This window comes from Pteropus medius, unplaced genomic scaffold (assembly GCF_902729225.1).
Source record: "Pteropus medius unplaced genomic scaffold, Ma_sr-lr_union100, whole genome shotgun sequence".
NCBI classification, from domain to species: Eukaryota; Metazoa; Chordata; class Mammalia; order Chiroptera; family Pteropodidae; genus Pteropus; species Pteropus medius.
Genome location: NW_024346667.1, coordinates 5,657,122 through 5,677,672, shown reverse-complemented (window position 1 = coordinate 5,677,672; position 20,551 = coordinate 5,657,122). Strand labels below are relative to the sequence as shown.

The 20,551-nt window shown below is 34.7% G+C and overlaps 1 protein-coding gene and 1 pseudogene across 9 annotated transcripts in view; both read left to right on the top strand.

Annotated features, from left to right (window-relative positions):
• The window catches only part of TRIM2 (tripartite motif containing 2), a 127,486-nt gene extending 107,107 nt beyond the window's left edge, over nucleotides 1-20,379 (top strand). For all 9 annotated transcript variants that reach the window (XM_039875926.1, XM_039875927.1, XM_039875931.1 and 6 more), the window contains exons 7-12: nucleotides 1,290-1,393; nucleotides 1,636-1,803; nucleotides 5,393-5,561; nucleotides 6,645-6,715; nucleotides 10,299-10,439; nucleotides 15,947-20,379. In XM_039875926.1, coding sequence (XP_039731860.1) covers nucleotides 1,290-1,393; nucleotides 1,636-1,803; nucleotides 5,393-5,561; nucleotides 6,645-6,715; nucleotides 10,299-10,439; nucleotides 15,947-16,099 — 806 coding nt within the window. In that variant the 3' untranslated portion in view covers nucleotides 16,100-20,379. The remainder of the gene's footprint in view (nucleotides 1-1,289; nucleotides 1,394-1,635; nucleotides 1,804-5,392; nucleotides 5,562-6,644; nucleotides 6,716-10,298; nucleotides 10,440-15,946) is intronic.
• Nucleotides 11,370-11,488, top strand: LOC120613506 (uncharacterized; annotated as a pseudogene).
• Nucleotides 20,380-20,551: the final 172 nt, after the last annotated feature.

The following is a 20,551-nucleotide window of genomic DNA, read 5'->3' as shown; positions in this document are numbered from 1 at the left end:
AGGTATAAAAGGTCATCTCTTCTGATACATTTGAAATAAAATAAAAGTTTCCTCTACAATGTAGAAGATGCTCTTTTGAGGATCTGGACCTCAAATTTTTCTTTGACATTAGTGAGAGTAGATGAAATACTGAGATGAAGGGAAGACGTGAGTCCAGGATTTCAATAAAACAAGTATCCTGCGGGTCTGGTGAGAACCAGGTCATCTACCCAGAAATTCTGTTGCTGATTTTATTCTGAGTTTAATCCCATCACTAGTTTCACTTCCTAACCTATAAATCTGGTTTCAAAAGAGTCTTAACTCTTCCTAAGCAGGGCTTAAGCATGTGTTTAAGTTGAAGTTAAGCCACCATCAGTATCTTTGTCTGCTCTATCCTGAGGTAATGTATGGGTGCCTAAAAAAAAAATATCAAACTGCTCTTTTGAATGTAAATGAAATGATAAAACTGAAGCATAACTTTCTCTCTCTATGAAAATTTAAACCTCCTTATTAGTTATTTCTGAGCAAAACATATTGTTTGAATCCATTGTTATTCCCATTGAAATAAGTTATAGACACGTCTTTGGAAACAAAACAGACATCTGTTAACTCACAGATGCCTTCGCTAATTTTTTTTTCCTGCCTCATCTCTTTCATAAAAAAAAAAAAATCAGTAAAGATGAGAATATTATTTGGATTAATTTGTTTTCTTTTGCCTTTCTTTTTTTGTTTCATCCAGAAAGTGCTCTGTCAGGATACCTTTTACATTTTCAAAAAGAATCTACAGCCTATGAGATACTGAGTCTGTGAAAATAACACAAAATTAAATCCAGAATATGAAAATCAGTCTGCTAGTTTTATAACTTCGGTGGCCTTATGGTTTGTTAAATGCACTAAAAGTCAAGTGTCCAAGTTTCTTCTAAGAGCTACTGAGTGAGAGAGTGAGATTTTAGTAAAACTCTAAAGAAAGGCCCTCTCCTATTGTATATTCTCAATCATAATGTTAGTTTTTATTGTGTCTTTGTGGAATCTAAATATATTTTAATCATGTTAATATGCAACTATAACTTAATAAGAGAAGATTGACATTTGCCTAAAAAAGTGATTTTTTTCAAGGACTCAATTGGTCTTAAAAAGTTTAGTAGCATAAGAATTAGGTCACGGTGTGAGGGGGTTTCTTTTTTAAAACATATAATTTAAAAACAGTGCATTCTCAGGTTACATATGGAAGCCCGAATAATTCTCTTGCTGAAACTGAGAAATCTAATTCTCTATTGCTTAATTTCTGTGGTTTTATAATTTATTTTTAGGTACCAAAGGAAGAAATAAAGGAGAATTTACAAATCTTCAAGGAGTAGCTGCATCTACGAGTGGAAAGATATTAATTGCAGACAGTAACAACCAATGTGTGCAGGTATGGCCCCTAATTGTATACCTTTAACCACTAATGTTGATAAAATAGGTAAGAGTTGTATATTTTCCCACTTAAGACTTGAGGTACATGGGACAAAGGAAAAAGGGAAGCTTATAATGTATGTGTACACTTTTCTTCAAATAGTTCTGACCTGTAGTACATATGACGAAGGCACTGGCCTGTTTCTTCCTCACTAATTTCTGTGCAAGTTCTCATTCCAATGAATGTAATTTGTTTTACAGATATTTTCCAACGATGGCCAGTTCAAGAGTCGTTTTGGCATACGAGGACGCTCGCCCGGGCAGCTGCAGCGGCCCACCGGGGTAGCTGTGCATCCCAGTGGGGACATAATTATTGCAGATTATGATAATAAATGGGTTAGCATTTTCTCTTCAGATGGGAAGTTTAAGGTAAGATTAACTACCAACTGGCCACTAAACAGTAGAGAGAAGGAACAGGAAATACAAAATAAAATGGCTTTTTTTTTTTTGCGATCCAATAGAATATCCAACAGTTCTTCAGACACAAAGTCATCTTTACTCTGTTATATCTAAGTTTTATGAAGTGAGAGTAACAATGATATTGTCATAAATCTACTCATATGTATCTTAAATGTGGCTTCATTTTACAAAGAATTAGGTTACTCAGGTTTTTTTATATCATTAGATTTAACTCAATTCAGTGAAAAACTAACAACCTTTAGAAAAGGGTTGTTAAGAGGCAATTTATATTTCCCAAAATAACCTATAGGTTATTTTTTTTATTTGTCAGTTATGAAGTGCCTTCTACTTTCTCAGACCTGTGACAGATGCTATGGGAGAATCAGAATTGTAAGATATGGTCGTTACCTTTTAAAAATATACAAGTCCTTTGAGGATTAAAGACTAATATACAAGACATGACAGAAAACAATTCATGTCAGCCTTTAATCAGGCATAAATTAGTACAATCTAAAAGCATAGCGTTGAAGTACGTATCATAGGAATTGGAAGGAAAAGAAAATGAGGGTTGGCTTCATGGAGAAAATGTGAGTTGAGCTACAATTCGAGGGATCCCATCATTTGACACATTTGCAATCACTCCCAGCATCATCTATTTTTCAGCAAGTCACTGAAGAGTAGAGAGCTCTCTGGTCATAACAGAAATCTCTCTTCTAAGGTGTCATCAAAGAATGTTATCATCCAGCCCATTTTCTACACTTGCTCACAAGAAGATTGTGAGACACTTTGTCAAAGGTGTTTTTGAAGGCCGTATGCACTATGCCTTCTGTATTCCCCTATCTGGCCTGTTGGAGGCTTCTTTTTCAGTTGACACCATGAACTTTAACTCAGACAGATCAACCTATTAGAATCCCAGTTCTGCGGTTCTTTAACTATTTGGCTTTTGGAAAATGATATGACTCCCTTGAGCCTTAATAGCCTTGTATTTCAAATTTGGATTTAAGAAAAGCTATCTCATAGGATTTGGGTAAGGAGTAAATGAGATTTTATTTCTGGATTTTCTATGTGCCTCATATGAAATAGGCATCTAAGAAATGTTCTTTTCCGATGCCTCTAGTAACCCTGTCCAGAAACCAAAGTCGGTTTGACCAGCTATGATTTGAGCTTTCAGACCTCATGACAACTCCTGGTGGTCATCTCTTCCTTGTCTAAATGTTCGGAGGTGATGCCATTCATAACCCATTCTGGAGTCCTGAAGATCGCACAAAGTTCACACATTAGTCTCTTATTGGAGGAATTTACATTTTCCTCTTTAAAGTTGTTCTCTACGGTCACATAATTTTTATTAAACAAGTTACATAATTATTAATCCTCAGATTAGAGGGTCTGTTTTGTGTGGGGCAGTTTTTTTTCTAGCTAGGGAAATAAAAAGCTATTATTTTTAATTCCACCATGTTACGCACAATTCTTCAATTACCCTTGTTTTTTTTGTCCCGCTCATAATGTGCTGACTCTGTTAGATGACGATGTAAACAGAAAGGTCTCTTGCCTGTCTATATTTCTAACTTTCTCCTGTTCTTTTGTGTTTTCATAATTGTATTTGTAGTAAGCCATACCCAAATACGACAACATTAATATCAATAGAATGAAAACAACTCAGAGACCTTTTGAAAATACCCATCTAATTTGGAGACAACTCATTGTTCTTGTGTCATACTCTAGCAAAACCTTGACCTGTCTTTTTAAATTCAGAAACAAATACTAAAACAGGATTTAAAACAGGAGTTTTATATCTATCATGTCGAAATATTTTATACCTAATATATTAAAACATATTGAAACAGAAGTTTTTTTATCTAAGAGAGAAGGCCTTCTTGAATTAAGCATTTTTTCTTTCAGTGGTTCAATATTCTATATGTAGTAGACACTCTTCCTGGAAGAACTGAATTCTCATGGTTGGAATGCTATTGGTAATAATTGGAATAAACACTGAAGAAAACTCATGCCTTCTAGAGTACTGGGGGAATGGACATGTATAGTTTCAACATACCCACCAACACCCCCGTTTTTATTTATGATAGATGGCAATCGAAACCCAAAGGGTAGAAGGATAGCAAGTGAAAATACTTTAGTACGATAATGAGAGTTCATCCAGGTTTGATGTACATGACTATACACTGACAGATACTTTCTTCTTTGAAATACCTTCGAGAAGGTATTTTCTTCTTTGATGGGATTCAGTCAAATTAAGCAGGTACTCAGAAAGACAAACCTTTAACATAAAGGTGGGTTCTTTGTATTTATTTCTAATAGTTCCAAGGAAAGAACATCTTATGTCCTTTTCTTTCTTTTACTAATTTCTCTAATATTCATGCCTCTAATTTTTTCCTTTTCATCTTCCCTTCATCTTCCCTTATATCTTTCAGTTCATCTAGGAACCTTTTGTGACTCTAGCATGGATACAGAGCCCCCTGGCCACCACATTCTAACATATCTCATCTCTTCTGTCTTTAATTTAAGGCCCTATTTTTCAAGCTAAATACTTTCATTTGACAGTTCCAGAGCCAGGGTCTAAAATTTCCTTGCTTACTATTCTGTTTAAGATGGGGACACACTGGCAGGCCCAATGCCATAATTCTTATTTTACTTGGTAGAATCTAATACCACTAAACTAGAAGTAATGAAGGGAAGTGGAAGGAAAAGAGGTTTGGGGTCAACATTTAAGTTTTTTCTTTTAGAACTGTGCTAGTTCTCACTACATGACAGAATGGCAGTCATCTTTTATTTTCTGTTTTTATGCTACATAATTACCATCTACTTGGTATTATATGGCTGAGTCATTCTAATAACAACTAGCGTTCATAATGTTAGGTAGCATAATATCTTATTTTAATAATCAGACTCTTCTCTCTTCTTTTTAATCCCTACTGACATATGTTTCATTCAGACATGAAAGAAAGTACACAATTTTTTTTTTTGCAAGCTATTATGTTATAGTCTCTTTGAGCTTTGGGCCAGATTGAAGAATCAGAATCAAATTTGCACAACAAATTCCCTTGCCAGAATGCCACTGTTTCTATCCTAAGTAAATCTCTTTGTTCTAAAGCAATCAACTCTGAATTTGTCATTTATAAACTTCTAAGAATGAAAGATCATACAAAAGCTGAACTTCCCCTATGTGAATGTCCCCACCCCACTCTTCATATTTTTTTCTTGCACATATCTTCATGTCTCCGTTGGGAAAGAGGACAGTCTCCCTACTCCTAGTCCAGTGATCTTTTGCTGTGCCACACTGCTTCTTTAGAAGGGAACCGTGATCCTAGTTAAGGGGATTCGAGAACATTTCTGGTGGTGATCCCTTTAAAAAGTAAAGATTTCATATAAGTATCAGTAGCAGATAATGGATGTGACAGAGATAGTTTTCTAAGACGGTAGATCATTGTGACATATGAGTCTGTGCTCCCCTGTTGGCACATTCAAGTAAATGTTTACTAAAATAAATGTCCGTCTTCGTGTTCTACAGTGTTTTAAACTTCACTTCTGTACTTGTTTCTAACAGACAAAAATTGGATCAGGAAAGTTGATGGGGCCCAAAGGAGTTTCTGTGGATCGCAACGGGCACATCATCGTGGTGGATAACAAGGCGTGCTGTGTGTTTATCTTCCAGCCAAACGGGAAAATAGTCACCAGGTTTGGTAGCCGTGGAAACGGGGACAGGCAGTTTGCAGGTACACTGGATGGTAATATGTAAACCCCCTTTTTATGGCTCTTCTGCTCGCATTTGCATGATGTTGGAGCTTGTTGAAGATTCCTCCCCCCCAATGTGTTTGCTGGCTTTTGAAAAGATACGAGGGATGAAATCTAAGCAGAAGCATGGTTATTAGATGCTTCTCAATTACCCACCGCAGTAAGTTGAACTGCAGTCCGTGTGTGGTTTTTATTGGTGGCACTTCACAACTCAAAGTCTAATCTTCTAATGTTAATAGGAAATAAAATATAAATTTTAAAATAAAATATTTTAAAAATAAGAATGTTTGAGGAACAATGGAATAACTCCTGTTTCCCCCTAGCTGTAGCTTTATTTAAAGAAACCTCTAAATGAGAATTTTTTCACCTTTCTAGGTGATTAGACGAGAGTAAGGGTTCAGAGTATTTGCTAAGTATGGGAAGAGCAGTCTCTTTTATTTCTCTCTTTGGTGTACTACTTTGTAGTCATAAGCTTACTTAGTTTTTCACATCTGAGAGAGGAGGCAGAAAACAATTTATTAAATTTCCTTTCTGAAAGGATGCTTTTGGCATTTAATCTTAATTTGCATAATCTTTCTTTGTGCTTTGTCTCCAGTTCTGCCAGGTTCTGAATGTCCAAAATTATAAAGTGAGAGTTTTCTGCTCTACTTTTTTAAAAAAATGTTATACATTGGAGTCTTTTTTTCCCTCAATGCTAAGGGTTACCATGTCTTTCCTCAGTGGGAACTGAGGATCCTAAAGTGACTAATATATACTCAGAGAAGCTGGCAGATTTAACGTTCAGACGGTGATGTGAAGAATGAATTCTGATGCTCGTCCCACTTCATTAGGGCTGATGCAAAGCCAGGCTTAAGCTGGAGGAAGTCAGAGTAGCTAGTCCCAAGTGCAGAATGACAGAGGACCCCTGTTACCTGGAGCCAGAGATCTGGCTCAAGAATCGAGGCCCAGGTTCTTTGTCCTTTCTTAAATAACTAAGTACTATATTAAATTTTGTAATTCCTAAGTTGTTGTAACCATTTTCGTTGTTATGGTCATCACATATTTTTTTCCAATCTTTATTGCAGGTCCCCATTTTGCAGCTGTGAATAGCAATAATGAGATTATTGTTACAGATTTCCATAATCATTCTGTCAAGGTACAATAAACACACCAATTATTGTTAACTTTTAACTGCTTTTATTGAGAAATCGGTCTGGGAAAAAATAATGGAGAGCTCACATAGACACACAGGATCTAAAGGAGGTAGCTTAAAAGAGCAGATTTTGCTTCTCCTTAAAGATGTAGGTTTTATTTTGGACATACATACTTTGGAGAGTCAGAGAATTGAACGAAATATGGTGGCTATAGGTTTCTTAATTTGAAACTGGTATAAATGGAGATGACTTGAAAATTAAATTTGGAAAGCAATTGTTTCAACTTGGAGAGGCAGAACTTTCTGAAACGTCATACATTGTAGCTATTCAATAATGAAAACAAGATCACTCTTCCAATTTTCTTCATCATAAGGCCTTTCAAACAAAATGAGATATTAGAACTCTGGTACAACAATGGATTTTAAGAAGAAAATAGTCCTACCATCTATTCCTATACTGTATTTCATACTTCTTAGAATGCTTTCATGCACTTGGGGTTCCCTAGAAAACAATGCCCACTGCCACCCCCAAGTAGTATAGTACCTCTTTCTTAACTAGGTTTGTGGGAGAAGAAAGATTCGACCTTTATTATGAGCAAATCAGGAAATAATAAAGTGGTTCAAAACAAATGTCTCATTTACCGAGAAGAGACATGTTTCTCAAGGTGCGATGCATGTTCCATTGAAGGTATGCCAGGTGGTCATGGGCAGTGCACTGGCAGACGTTTTTATTTTAAGAGTGATATATTTATTTTTAGGGTTACTATCAAGTGATAGTTTTGGACTTAAAGAAGTAATATAAACTTTTCCTTGAAGTAAATTCATTAAGAAGTTTTTAAAGTGAGGCATTTTAAAGGAGGGATAATAAGGAAGCGGTGTAGGTGGCATATGCCAATGGCTGAAGTTTGTACTTAGAGACAACATCGGATTTTTCAGTGTTGATAACTGGAATCGCTAGATAAGGATAGGATTTTAACACCCAAAGGTGCTCTCTCTTCTGTGTCCTTCACTATGTCATTTCCCAAGCTCATCCAGGGAGATCTCTTTAACCTGAGTAAATGGAAAAGCTTGAGATTTTTTGATGGGAGTCAAGTCCCTGTGCGAAGAATAGAGCATGTGGGCTGTGGCGATGGGGCAGGAGCGGGGAAAGGATGCCCACCGTCGCTTACTTCCAAGGCTGCCTTCTGCCATGTTGTCTTTCCAGAGTTTTTACCACAGTGGTAGGGCTCCAGCCCTGCTCCCCCACCTCCCTCAGTGCCAGTAAGCTGCATATTCTCACTTCTATGGGAGTGTCTTGATAAAGGGAAGAAGGCAGTGGGAAAAGTCATTGGTAGAGGAGGAGGGAAACTGAGAGCAAAGAGGCAGCAGGAACTGGGCTTGTGACCCTCCTCGCAGAGGGCTATAACAGTCTTGCGTAATGAGCATAACTATAAAAAGCTGACCCAGGCTGTCATCATACCTCCTACGCTTCACTCACTTTATATAGGAATCATTCATTTAACTATAGGGCATTCAACCAGAAGATTACCCATATAGATTCTAACAGTGCAAAGGCCAGCAAATGCCTGCTGTAGATGCTCTCCCTGCCTACCAGAAGATAGTAACATTAATCAAGTTGCTCTTTTCTACTAAACTAAACTGTGACCCCAGAGCCTTTTCATCCTAGTGGCCCAAGCAGGCTCTCTGAATCAACTGCCATTGCTATGTGGAATGACTCCTATTTACCAGCCCTGGCTGTCACTGTAGAAGGAAATAAGCCATATGTAAGTAACCAAAATGCAAGGCAGATAGCAATAAGTGATTTCTTATAAGTAGGTACATGTAAAGTTCTATGAGTGTCCAGAAGAAAAGAGACTTTTAACATTATCAGAGAAGACTTCCAAGTGGAAGTGGTATTTGATGTGAGCGGAATTTTGAAATCAGAAAAGGATTGTCATAAAATCTTATTGTAAAAACTTGTTATAAAAAGCAAGCTATAAACACAATTTCAGCTTATTCTTCTGTCTCTTAATATGTTTTCATCCAGATAATTTATAAACAAGTGACATTTTAGATGGAGAAAATAGAAAATAAGAAAACTTTATAATTATTCTGAAAACTCTTCAAGTTCTCAATACAGTAGAGGTAGATTATTTTAGTTATTTAAAATCAGTTTTTCTTTTAACAAAACCAGTCTTTTTTCTCTTCGTTAACTGTCATATATCGTTTATGGAATAGTTGGGTTTGTTTCCCATGTAACACAAGGCAGTTAGCAATAGTTCTGGATTCAAGTCATTTCTCTGTTGGTAAATGTAAAAACTACCTATAGTTCAGGACTAACAAGTGGTCTAGTTAATTCTTTAGCTACCTTCAGTATATATTTTCTTTCTGTGGCAGTAGGTAATTAATTCAAGAAGTGGTTACGACTCCTTTTTCTTTGTCTTAACATAAGTTAAGCCTTTAGAGATGGAAATGTCTCATTTTCCCAATGTATGTGACTAAAAGAAAGAGTCATTTTAATCTTTCATGAAAACAGAATGACAATAGGAGAATTTCAAAAAGATCCTGAGATCATCCTCAAATTAGATCTGCGCTCAGTTATAATGAACTGCCTCAGTTTCACATTTTACAAATCCTTACTCTCAGGGTCCCTTGCACGTAATACTTTTGAATTTCTTAATCAGTATTTTCACACATGTAGGAAAAAAAAAAAAAAAAAATGGAAGCTTAAAATAATATCCTGGAGCTATTTCAAAAGCATTAAGTATCATCTGAATCATCGAGATAAAATTATGCTCACTATGGTCTTATAATTAAGCACATAGAAATTATCTCAAAATCAGTAATCTATTTGATATTTATAGAGTAACACTCTATTAGTGAAAATATTTAACTACATACAATCCATCGCTTGTCCATATCAGATTAGAGAATTTACTTAATAGAATTCATTCCCTTCTCTCAGTAGCCTCCATTCAATAAAGCCTTAGGGTCATATAAATTCTCTGTTTTAACTAAATATGTTCTGGAAAAAAAAATAAAAGCCCTTTTTTTTATCCCTTGCTCACTGTCATTTCACACACACACATACTTTTAAGTGTGAAGTCTGGATTACTCTTTCTCATTGGGTTAGTAAAATGGTAATAAATTCTGAGCATCTGGGCTAACAGAAAGCTTCTATTTTCTCATCCAACTTTGAATCATCATCCATCTTGTTAGAAATACACAATTCCTGTTCTAGAAATTTAGCTATTTTTTTAAAGGCAGAAAGAATAACGTTGAAAATTATAGTTCTATTTTCTCATATCTTATATTTATATATATTTTATAATTTATAATGGAAGTATTTTTCACATAAGTATTCAATAACCAGATATAATCTAGAAAAAAACTGATTTAGCAAATGATAAATCAGATTCGTACAGTAAATTGGGAAACCAAGCTCGATATGGTGGTGTAGATATAGTCGGTAGATTTTTTTCTTAAGAATCTCCTAAATAATAAGTCTTGTTACAGATAACCTGTTCAGATAAATATTTTTAAAATCCATAATGTCGGCTCAATAATTTTCATTTAAAATAAAATTATTTAAAAATATTTCCTACAGGTGTTTAATCAAGAAGGAGAATTCATGTTGAAGTTTGGCTCAAATGGAGAAGGAAATGGGCAGTTTAATGCTCCGACTGGTGTGGCAGTGGATTCAAATGGAAACATCATTGTGGCAGACTGGGGAAACAGCAGGATCCAGGTAGATGAAAACACTCATTTCTTTGTGTGGAGTGATTTGGTGTTAAGTGGAGAATTGGCTTTGCACAAACTGGAATGTTTGTCATTCTTTGGCGGTTAGATGGTAAGACTGTAGATAATCTCACAAGAAGTGAGGAAGGTTGAGTAGAAAAAATGAAAATCTATTACCTGAGTGAAACCCTCTAAATTGGGCATTTTTAACATGTATCCCATAAACCCTCAAGGGCTTGTGGATAGAATTCAAGAGGTCCATTGAACAAAAGTATATTTTTGTTTTTACTAACTTCTAATTAAAAATCATCATTTCCTTTAAATATTAATATAGGCAACAATTATAGTAGTTTTAGTACTATCTATAACTTTCTCACCAAAAGAAATCACATAAAATTTCATGTTACAGTTGTCATCTTGAATTACAATTTATTCTCATCACATCCTTACAATTAGTCATTATTAGACCCATCACTACTACTTCTTGTTATTTAATGTGTTGGTTTAAAAAGCATACATATTACTATTTCACAATTTTGTCATATTTTGATTTTATTTTATTATGATAATTTTCCTTTATAATTCTATATATTTTGTTTTATGCATTTAAAAACGTTATTCTGCTAAATAACCTTAAGTCTCAAGGAAAATTTAAAAATATATTGGACTGAATAAAAAATGCAAATATAGCATATCAAAGTTTATGGAATGCAGCTAAAACAGCGCTGAGAGGGAAATTTTTTCCTCTAGCTTTACTGAGATTGACATATAACATTGTGTAAGTTTAAGGTGTATATATTGCTTACATTAGAAAAGAGGAAAGTCTCAAATCAATGATCTAATCTCTCACCTCAAGAAGCTAGAAAGAGAGGAACAAAGCAAACTGAAAGCAAGCAGAAAGAAGGACATCATGAGGATAGAATCAAGAATTATAAAATTTGTCTATAGCCATGCCACCCTGAGCAAGCCTGATCCTGTCTGACCTCGGAAGCTAAGCAGGTTCGGGCCTGGTTAGTACTTGGATGGGTGACCACCTAGGAAGACCAGGTGCTATAGGCATAAAAAATAAAAAATAAGGGATTGTAAGCTGACAAGGTCCTTGCAGTCTGTGAGGTCAATCAAGGGTTGCCTCGCCTAAAAAAAATAATAATAATAAAAAATAATAAACTTCAAGACAGAAAACAATAGAGAAAATCAATGGAACACAAAGCTGGTTCTTTGAAAAGAGCAATAAAATTGATAAACCTCTAGCAAGACTAACAAAAAAGAAAAAAGAAAAAAGAACATCAAGTACTGATGTCATTTTAGACCCTGCAGACATCAAAAGGATAATAAGGCAATTCTATGAACAACTCAACATGTATCAGTTTGGCGACTTAGATAAAATGGACCAATTCCTTAAAAAATGCAGACTCCACAACTTGTGTATAAAATAAATGATTTGAATAGCCCTACAACTATGTAGTTCGTAACTTTAAAACTCCCCCAGGAGACATCTCCATACTCAGATGGTTTCACTTGAGAATTCTAACAAATGTTTAAAGAAGACAGCATCAGCTCTACACAATTTCTTCCAGAGCATAGAAGACAAGAGAAAACTTTACAATTCACTTTCCAACTCAGCTTTTGATGCCCTGATCTTAAAACCAGACTAAGACAATACAATAAAGAAAACTACAGATCGTATTCCTTATGAATATAGATGCCAAAATACTTAACAAAATATTAGCAAATAAAATTCAACCATATGTAAAAAATCTCTCCATGACCAAGTGGAGTTTATTCCAAGAATGCAAGACTGTTTCAGTATTTGAAAATCAATCAGTGTATTCTGCTGCATTAAAAGGCTAAAGAATAAAAAGTATATGATCATATCAATTGATGAAGAAAAAGCATTTGATGAAATTTAATACCCATTCATGATAAAAAAAAAAAAATCTCAGTAAACAAAGAATGTATAGGAAGTTTCTCAGTTTGATAAAGAACATCTCTGAAAACCTACAGCTAACACCATATTTAATGGTGAAAGACTGAAGGCTTTTCCTTCAAGATCAGGAACAAGGCAAGGATGTCTGCTCTTTACCGTTCTTGTTCAACATAATACTGCAAGTTCTAGCCAGCACATAAAGAAAGAAAAAGAAATAAGAAGCTTACAAATTAGAAAGGAAAAATGTTTTTATTTGCAAATAACATGATTGTTTATACAGAAAATTTCCAGAAATCTATGGAAACACTTCCTAGAACTAATAAGAGAATTCAGCAAGGTCGCAGGAGACAAAATCAACATAAAAAAAATTTATCGTATTTCTATATAGTAGCAATGAACATGGAAACTCAAATTCAAAATGTAATACCCTTTACAATTGCTGAAAAAATGAAATATTCAGTTACAGTAACAAAGCATGTCCAGTATTTATATGCTGAAAACTATAAAATGCTAATGAAAGAAATGACAGGAGATCTAAATAAATGGAGAGATATACCAAGTTCAAGGATTGCACGTTCTCCCCAAATTGACCTATAGATTTAACACAAAATCCAGGAATTTTTGTGGATACAAGATTATTTTAAAATTTATATGGAAAGGCAAAGGGACCAGAATAGCTAAAACAATTTTGAAAAAGAAGAATAAAGTTAGAGGAACCACTCTACTCAATTTCACAACTATTTTACTGCTATTATATAGATGCAGTAATCAAGACTTTGTGGCAGTAGAGGAGGGATGGGCACATAGATCAATGGAACAGAAAAGAGAATCCAGAAATTGACCAACACATGTACAAGCAGCTGATTTTTGACAAAGATACAGTGTCAATTCAGTGGAAGAATAACAGCTTTTCAACACATGGTGCTAAAGCAATTAAGATTTCCACAGAGGAAAGAAAATGAACCTCACCTTATACAAAAATATGAACTCTAAATAAAGCTAGATTTAAATTAAAAATGTAAAATTATAAAACTTTTAGAAGATAAAGTTTTAGAAAGTTTAAGAGACAAACTTTGAGATCTAGGGCTTGGTAAGGAATTTTTAGACATGATACCAAAAATATGATCCATAAGAGAAGAAAATTAATAAATTAGACTTTATCAAAATTAAAAACTTTTGCTCTAGGAAAGACACTGTTAAGAAGATAAAAGGATAAGCAATGTACTGGGAGAAAATACTTATAAACCACATATCTGACAAAAGACTTACACTGTAATATATGTATAATGATTCTCAGAATTCAAACAGTAAACAAACCAAATAATCCAATTACAAAATAGGCAAGGGACGTGAAAAGAAATTTCACTGAAGAAGATATATACCCATGAAAAGAAGTTCCACATCACTAGACATTAGGGAAGTGCAAATTAAGACCCTGATGAGATATTATTACACATTTATTATAATAGTTAAAATTAAAAATATTGATAATGCAAAATGCTAGCAAACATGCAGAGAAACTAGATCTCTCACACATTGCTAGCAGGAATGTAAAATGACAGTCAGCCTTGAAAATAATTTGGCAGTTTCTTAAAAAACTAAACTTGTACTTACCATACAACCCCGTAGCTGTACTCCTGAGCATTTATCCCAGAGAAATGAGAATGTTTGTCATTCATAGAAACCTTATTTGTAATGGCCCCAAACTGAAAATGACCAACATGTTTTTTGATAGATTAATGGCTAAATAAACTGTGGTATATCTATGCTACGAAATACTACTCAGCAGTAAAAAGTAATAGACTAATGATACACTCAACAACTTAGCTGCATCCCAAGGGCATCAGGCTGAGTGAAAAAAGGCACTTTCAAAAGATCACACACTGTGATTTATCTAACAGTTATCTAACATTCTTGAAGTGACAAAATTATATAGAAAGAAAACAGATTAGTGTTTGGCAAGAGTTAGAGACGGTGGGAGAAGGGAAGTGGGTATGACTGTAAAGAGACAGCATTAGGGAGAATTTTGCGATGGAATAGTTCTGGATATTGATCATGGTGGTGGTTACATGGATTTACACTTGTGAAAAAATGATATACAACTATATACATACATCCCAATGTCAGTTTGCTGGGTTTTATATTGTACTATAATTTAGAAGATGTAACCATTGTGGGAAACTGGGTGAAGGGTGCATAAGCTCTCTTTGTACTATCTTTGCAACTTCTTATGAATCTAATTATTTCAAAATTAAAAGTTAACAAAACCAAATTTAAAAGAAGAATCATAGTGAATTTAAATATCTTTTCTTGGATTAAGAATAATGGTATCATGGATGGCATTTGGCATTTTGATTGAGTATAAAAAATAATAAAACTTTACATTCTGGGGGGAAAAAAAACATTAAAACACTATTTTGAGACTGTAATAGTCTTTGCCAGACTGCCAAAGGAGTCCATGATATGAAAAAAAAAAAAAGATTTTTCTCTAAATTAAGAAGAAAGCTTTTAAATCTTCAAACTGAAGAAAGATTATTCTTTCTCTGTGTAGACACCTGCATGGATCTAAACATGCTTTTATAGATGGGGCTGTCCATCCTTACTGATGTGTCCTTGTGCGATGCATGTGAGAATCATTTATCTCACTGGCTAAATTTAGTAGCATTCAGATGCCCTCTTTGAGGACAGCAGTGGTCAGCAGTTTGAATCTGATATAAGTATCTACTTCTCGGAAAAAAGATTGAGACTATAAATGTAACACTAAATGCTTTTATTTCTGAAATATATTTGTCTTGCTTAATTAACCCAGTGGACATTCACATTTGAAAGAGGTATTCTGTGTCTGATGGAAGCCAGAAGCCATACAGGGAACCAAGTGGACAAAGCAGTTCTGTGTGGGACCACAGATGCTGAGCTGTGTCGTGGCCCTTGTAGCACCTGCCTAGTTACACTGCCTGTTAGAACACCCGATAGGCCAAACAGAATGGTCAAAAGAAACCAGCCTGGGCCTTGTGAAAGGAGAAATGTTCCTGTTTCTTTTATTTCATAATAGCAGAAGCTTACAGACCAAAAGAAGACCACTTCATATCCAAACGTACATGTCAAACCACTGACTTCTTGTAACGTACTGTTTTCTGTAAAGGAAAAAAAAATCTCTATTTTTCATTGTATATTATGACATGGGACCATTCTTCTGTCATTTAGTTGCAAATTTTTCTCTCATGATAGGGTGTAAAAGAGGGATATGAGGCTGGAAGGTGGAAAAGTGAAGGCTTAGAGTGAAAAATCAGTGTCGTTCATTTTTCAACACCATCCAGTGCCATTCCCCTTGAAAATGACCACTGTAAGAATTTATATTCTGGTGGCCAATGGATGTTCTTTGTCAGTGACTCTGGGACATAGAGAGTGAGGTGAGAAAAACCAAGGTAAATGGAGGGACGGATTGTATATATGACAGTGACCTAAACAAACCTAGGGGATTAGGCAGAGGCTTTTATGTTAAAAACATCAGCATCAAGAGTTCTCTAACTCCCATTTCATCGTATTACTATACCTTTTCCTATAACACTCTGACTATATATTTTTGACAGGTTTTTGATGGAAGTGGATCATTTCTGTCCTACATTAACACATCCGCTGACCCACTCTACGGCCCCCAAGGCCTGGCCCTGACTTCGGATGGCCACGTTGTGGTTGCAGACTCTGGGAACCACTGTTTCAAGGTCTACCGGTACTTACAGTAACAACGGGCGGCTGGAAAGCCCCTTACAAAGGTCTTGCACTATAAACTGGAATAGATTTCTCAGCGCGGGACCAGATTACACCAGACTTTTCATGCTAGAAGGAATCGTTGGCTAACTTTCCAAGGTTATTTCTGAATGTAATAATTTCCTTAAAAACTGCATATCTGATTTCTGTAACTGACCTTTAGGGTTTGAAAAAAGAGATCTCTTCTACCGAATCTATAGAAACTGCAAAGTTTTACACCTGTGAACTATGGCTTCTAGGACAGGGATTTATGTAGTTAAACTAATTTTGCAAATCAAACAAGCATTAAAAAGAACTAAAATATTTAAAGGTATTTGTTAATCCTGTGAATGGTAGCTTTTGCGCAGAGCTTCCAAAAACAAAACAAAACAACAAAAATAAAATCTGTTGTAGTTATATACTTTAACCTCAGTCATGAGACCTGGGGAAATCTTCTAACCTCACTTTTACAGTAGGTATTGTGACTTTTTTTGGTTATCAATAGCTACATATAAATTATTTTATGAAAGAAATAAGACTGTCTTGCAAAACCCTCTCATCTGTTATTAGCAGGCCTCTTGAGTTTAGCACTTAAATATAAATGCAAATTTTTCAACCTTTCTGGGTTAGATCGAAGGCCCTTTTCATGTGTTCTTTTCACTTTTCCCTCTCCTGCTCACTTTAAATCAAAAAACAAAGTACATTTTCAGGGAAACCTGAAGTTCCTAATGCTTTGAAAAGCATATTACAATAGTAATGCTACCTTTTGGTAAACAAACAGCCCAACTCCAGATCAATGCACTGGAATGCACTCAAAAAAAGCTCGTCATGTTTTATGTGCCATGTTCTCACATGTGTCTCTCCTCTTCCACTTCGTGATAGCGAAAGCTTTACCTCCTGAAAAATGTCAGCACATGTAGTAGGACACCAGTATCCTAGGACAGAGAGCCATAAGTAGCCCTTTGGAGGACTGATGGTGTCAACCAAAGGCATGTGATTGAGTAACGGTTTTCCCCTTAGAAGCAAGTGTTACCAAAGTTGTGAAAGCATTACAGGTAAGGGCATGTTATGGTTATTTATCATTGTCTAATGAATAGTAGAGGCATTAAAGGACTATGTATACATGATTAGGGTATGGTAGAATGTATCGTATATATCTATATATATAGCCGAATCTTTGGTGTATCGAAATAGGCAGCACTCTGAAAGACAGAAGCATCGTCCAGGCTTTCTTCAGCACATTCCTTTCCTGCAGAATTTTAAAGCCGTCCTAGTAGAAGAAGCCCCGAAAGATTTGACTTTTACCACTTTCTGGGAATGATGGTATTGGCTGATGTCTCATCAGAAAATGGCCTTCTGTGCTTTCAAAAAAAACAAAAACAGGTCAAAAAAGAGAAGTCGAACTCGTTACATTTAATTTAAATAAATGAGTTTTGAGAAATGTTAAGAATAATTTAGTCAATTGTTAATCTGTCATTGGTACTGTAAAATGAGATGTGGTTTATTTCCACTGTTCTATTTTCTACTCGGTTCTACCAAATAGGATGTTGTGTTTGGCAGTTTTCGATAATGACTTTGGGATCTTTTTTTACTGAAAGCACCTTAGAACTGTACTATAAGAAAACATTTCCCGTATGTATAATTATATGAATGTGATATTTATGGCTTATTAACTTATAATTCAGTTACTCACCTATATAGGAATGTTTGAAATTTAGAAGGGAAATCTATCTACTTCCAGTTGTCTAGCAAATTCATGCCCAAATCAAGCTCTAAAAAAAATTGTTTTCAGAAAGATTTCCATTTAGGTTTAGTATTTTTTTAGTTAGGTAGAATTTTCAACATATTTGAGACTTGTCTGCAATAGTTATAAAATTCAATAACATTTTTAGAATGTTAAGATACTATTTCTTAGTATCAGTGAAATAAGTCTTTGAATTTAAACCTTCATATGTAATGAGTGCCTGCTAGGAGCCAGATGCTATTCAAGATACTGGAGATAGAGTGATGGAAAAAGACAAAATTCCTGTTGCCTTGGAGCTTACACTCTAGGGAGGGAATTTCATTTTGCTGTTTACTAACATTCTGCATAAAACACAAGCTAGACTTTTCATAGCTCCTAGACCATTTAAAAGAAAACTTCTTAAATTGATTAAATTAATTTTAGTTTATTTTCACAAATAAAAATGGCTTCCTATACAGATTCTGCCACAGGCTATTGATCTTAAGGCTAATTTACTTAAAGTGTGTTTTCTTTTTCTTTTCTTTTTTTTTATCACAACATTTAAATTATATATGCCAAGTTAGAAATTAACTAGCCATCATACCGTAGCAGGCTGGATATCTCAATTAGTAGATTGAAGACAAAGCTAATTTTTTTCATGTCAATATTGGCACAAACTGGAATGAAAGAATAGATATTTTGAGTCAGACCTCTTCTGTTACTAAAACATGCTATGGACACTCCAGGAAACACTATATTTTCCCCCCAAAATATGTAATCATATTTTAAAAGATGAATAACATTTCACATTTGGATACATATGTGCATTTACTGTATTTCTTGGTGAGCATATTTTAGGGGGAAAAGTGCTGCTAAGATATGAATAGACAAGATTTAAGTGAAATTTTGTCACATTCTATGGAAAATAGTTTCTGGTAAACTGAGAAGGATGTTAAAATAAGTGACTTTTTTTCTGGGCTACCATTATTGTTTAACGATTTCTCTTTGTCAAGTGTACAGAACCTGTCATACATTCATGATAAGTAGCTCTGAAAAATTACCCATTCGAATTTCCCCTGGGCACTTACGGTAAAATATTGCCATTTAGAATGTGAAGGTCAGTGACAATGCATTCCCCTCCCCTCTCCCCACTTACAGACCTCCCCTGCTGGACATGGGGTGGTAAAGAGTCGCTTGACCATTCAGAAACACATGAATAAAAAGCCTTTATGACTATTTGCCATTTTTTAAATAGTACTTAGTATTTCAATCAAATTTTAGTCTCCAGTAACTAAACAAGTCCCCAAATCTCCTTATTTTAATTTTTTCTTTGACTAGATTTGAGGCAAATAAATACTACAGGTCCATGAAACTAGAACACACTTGCTTCTACTACGAAATATACAGGGTATGTCCTAACATGGAGTTAACTGGAATAGCAGTATACCAGCAAGTGTCTGGATCCTTAATATTAAAGGGTTCTCATAAATGCTTTGATAATACCTACTGAGTTAATTGGAGGAAATAGCAAATAAACATCAGGTAATCTGCAGATTACCTTAAATGAGAAAATCTTTTTGTATTTTTGGACTCTATAGTATCCTCTCTATTGACCAGCTTCGGAAAAGAGAGGAGTATTTTTAGTTTAATAATTTTAAAGAAGACATTTCCAGCTAGGATAAAATTAAAGCTGTTTGCTGCAAACATTATTCTAATTTTGCTTAAAACTGAAAGTTGTAATACTGTTGCATTCTGTAAACGTTGCAGGGTTTTAAATTTAACAGTTATTTTAATATTTTTGATAACTAGGAATCTAGTATTGCCATAAAGGAACTAAGTGCCCATTAAAGATTTGTTTGGTATAAATAAATAATTTTTTGGTTTGTTTTAAATGACAGTAAGCTACAAATCATGATGTTAATCTTAAACTTTCTGAAGATGAATCGTGTGGTGGTGATTGTGTGGTTGGTTTGTGGAGAATGTATGAAAGCTATTAATATTCTAAAATCGATTAATAAATTGGCTATGTTGTTCCAATGAATGTACAGCACTTCCATTAACCTTTGAAAGCAACACAGCCTTAAACTCAATGCTTTTGCTTTATGACATGGAATGTTCTGTCATCAACGAGAGTGTATTCTTGTAATAGAATTCTTTATATCATTCTCAATTCTATAGCCTTTTGATCTTATGTATGAGTATGATGGTTCCTTGCTTTTTTCTTTTAAAATTTTGTACATTCCATCTTTATAGGTCTGTTTCATACGTTTCTGTATAGAACACTAAATCTTGCGCTCTCTGATGTTAATGATATAGTCTCATCATCTGTTCTTTTATGAATCAAAATGCTGACTGCCTATTTAAAGAAAAGAATAAATGCTGTGCATCAAAGTGTTTGTACGTTCGTAGCTACATACGTACCACAGTATTTTGGATGCTTTAGTCTACAATAAAACTTTAAATTCTGTCTTGAAACATAGGAGAAACAAGAGTCATGTGTATCTACCATGCACAAAATCTCAAATCATTATAATAAAGCTTGTTTTCTCCGTTTCCAGGGTGAATGTTTATTTATTTAACATAACCATTTTTAGGTGAAGGGAAATAAAGGAATGTTTTAGAATTTGTGGAAGAGAACAATACCTCAATCAGTTTATTTTATTGAAAAGGCCCTCTCTCACTCTGTCTCGCCTCTCGGCGGAGCCGCCAGGGGTCGCTGCGCGCC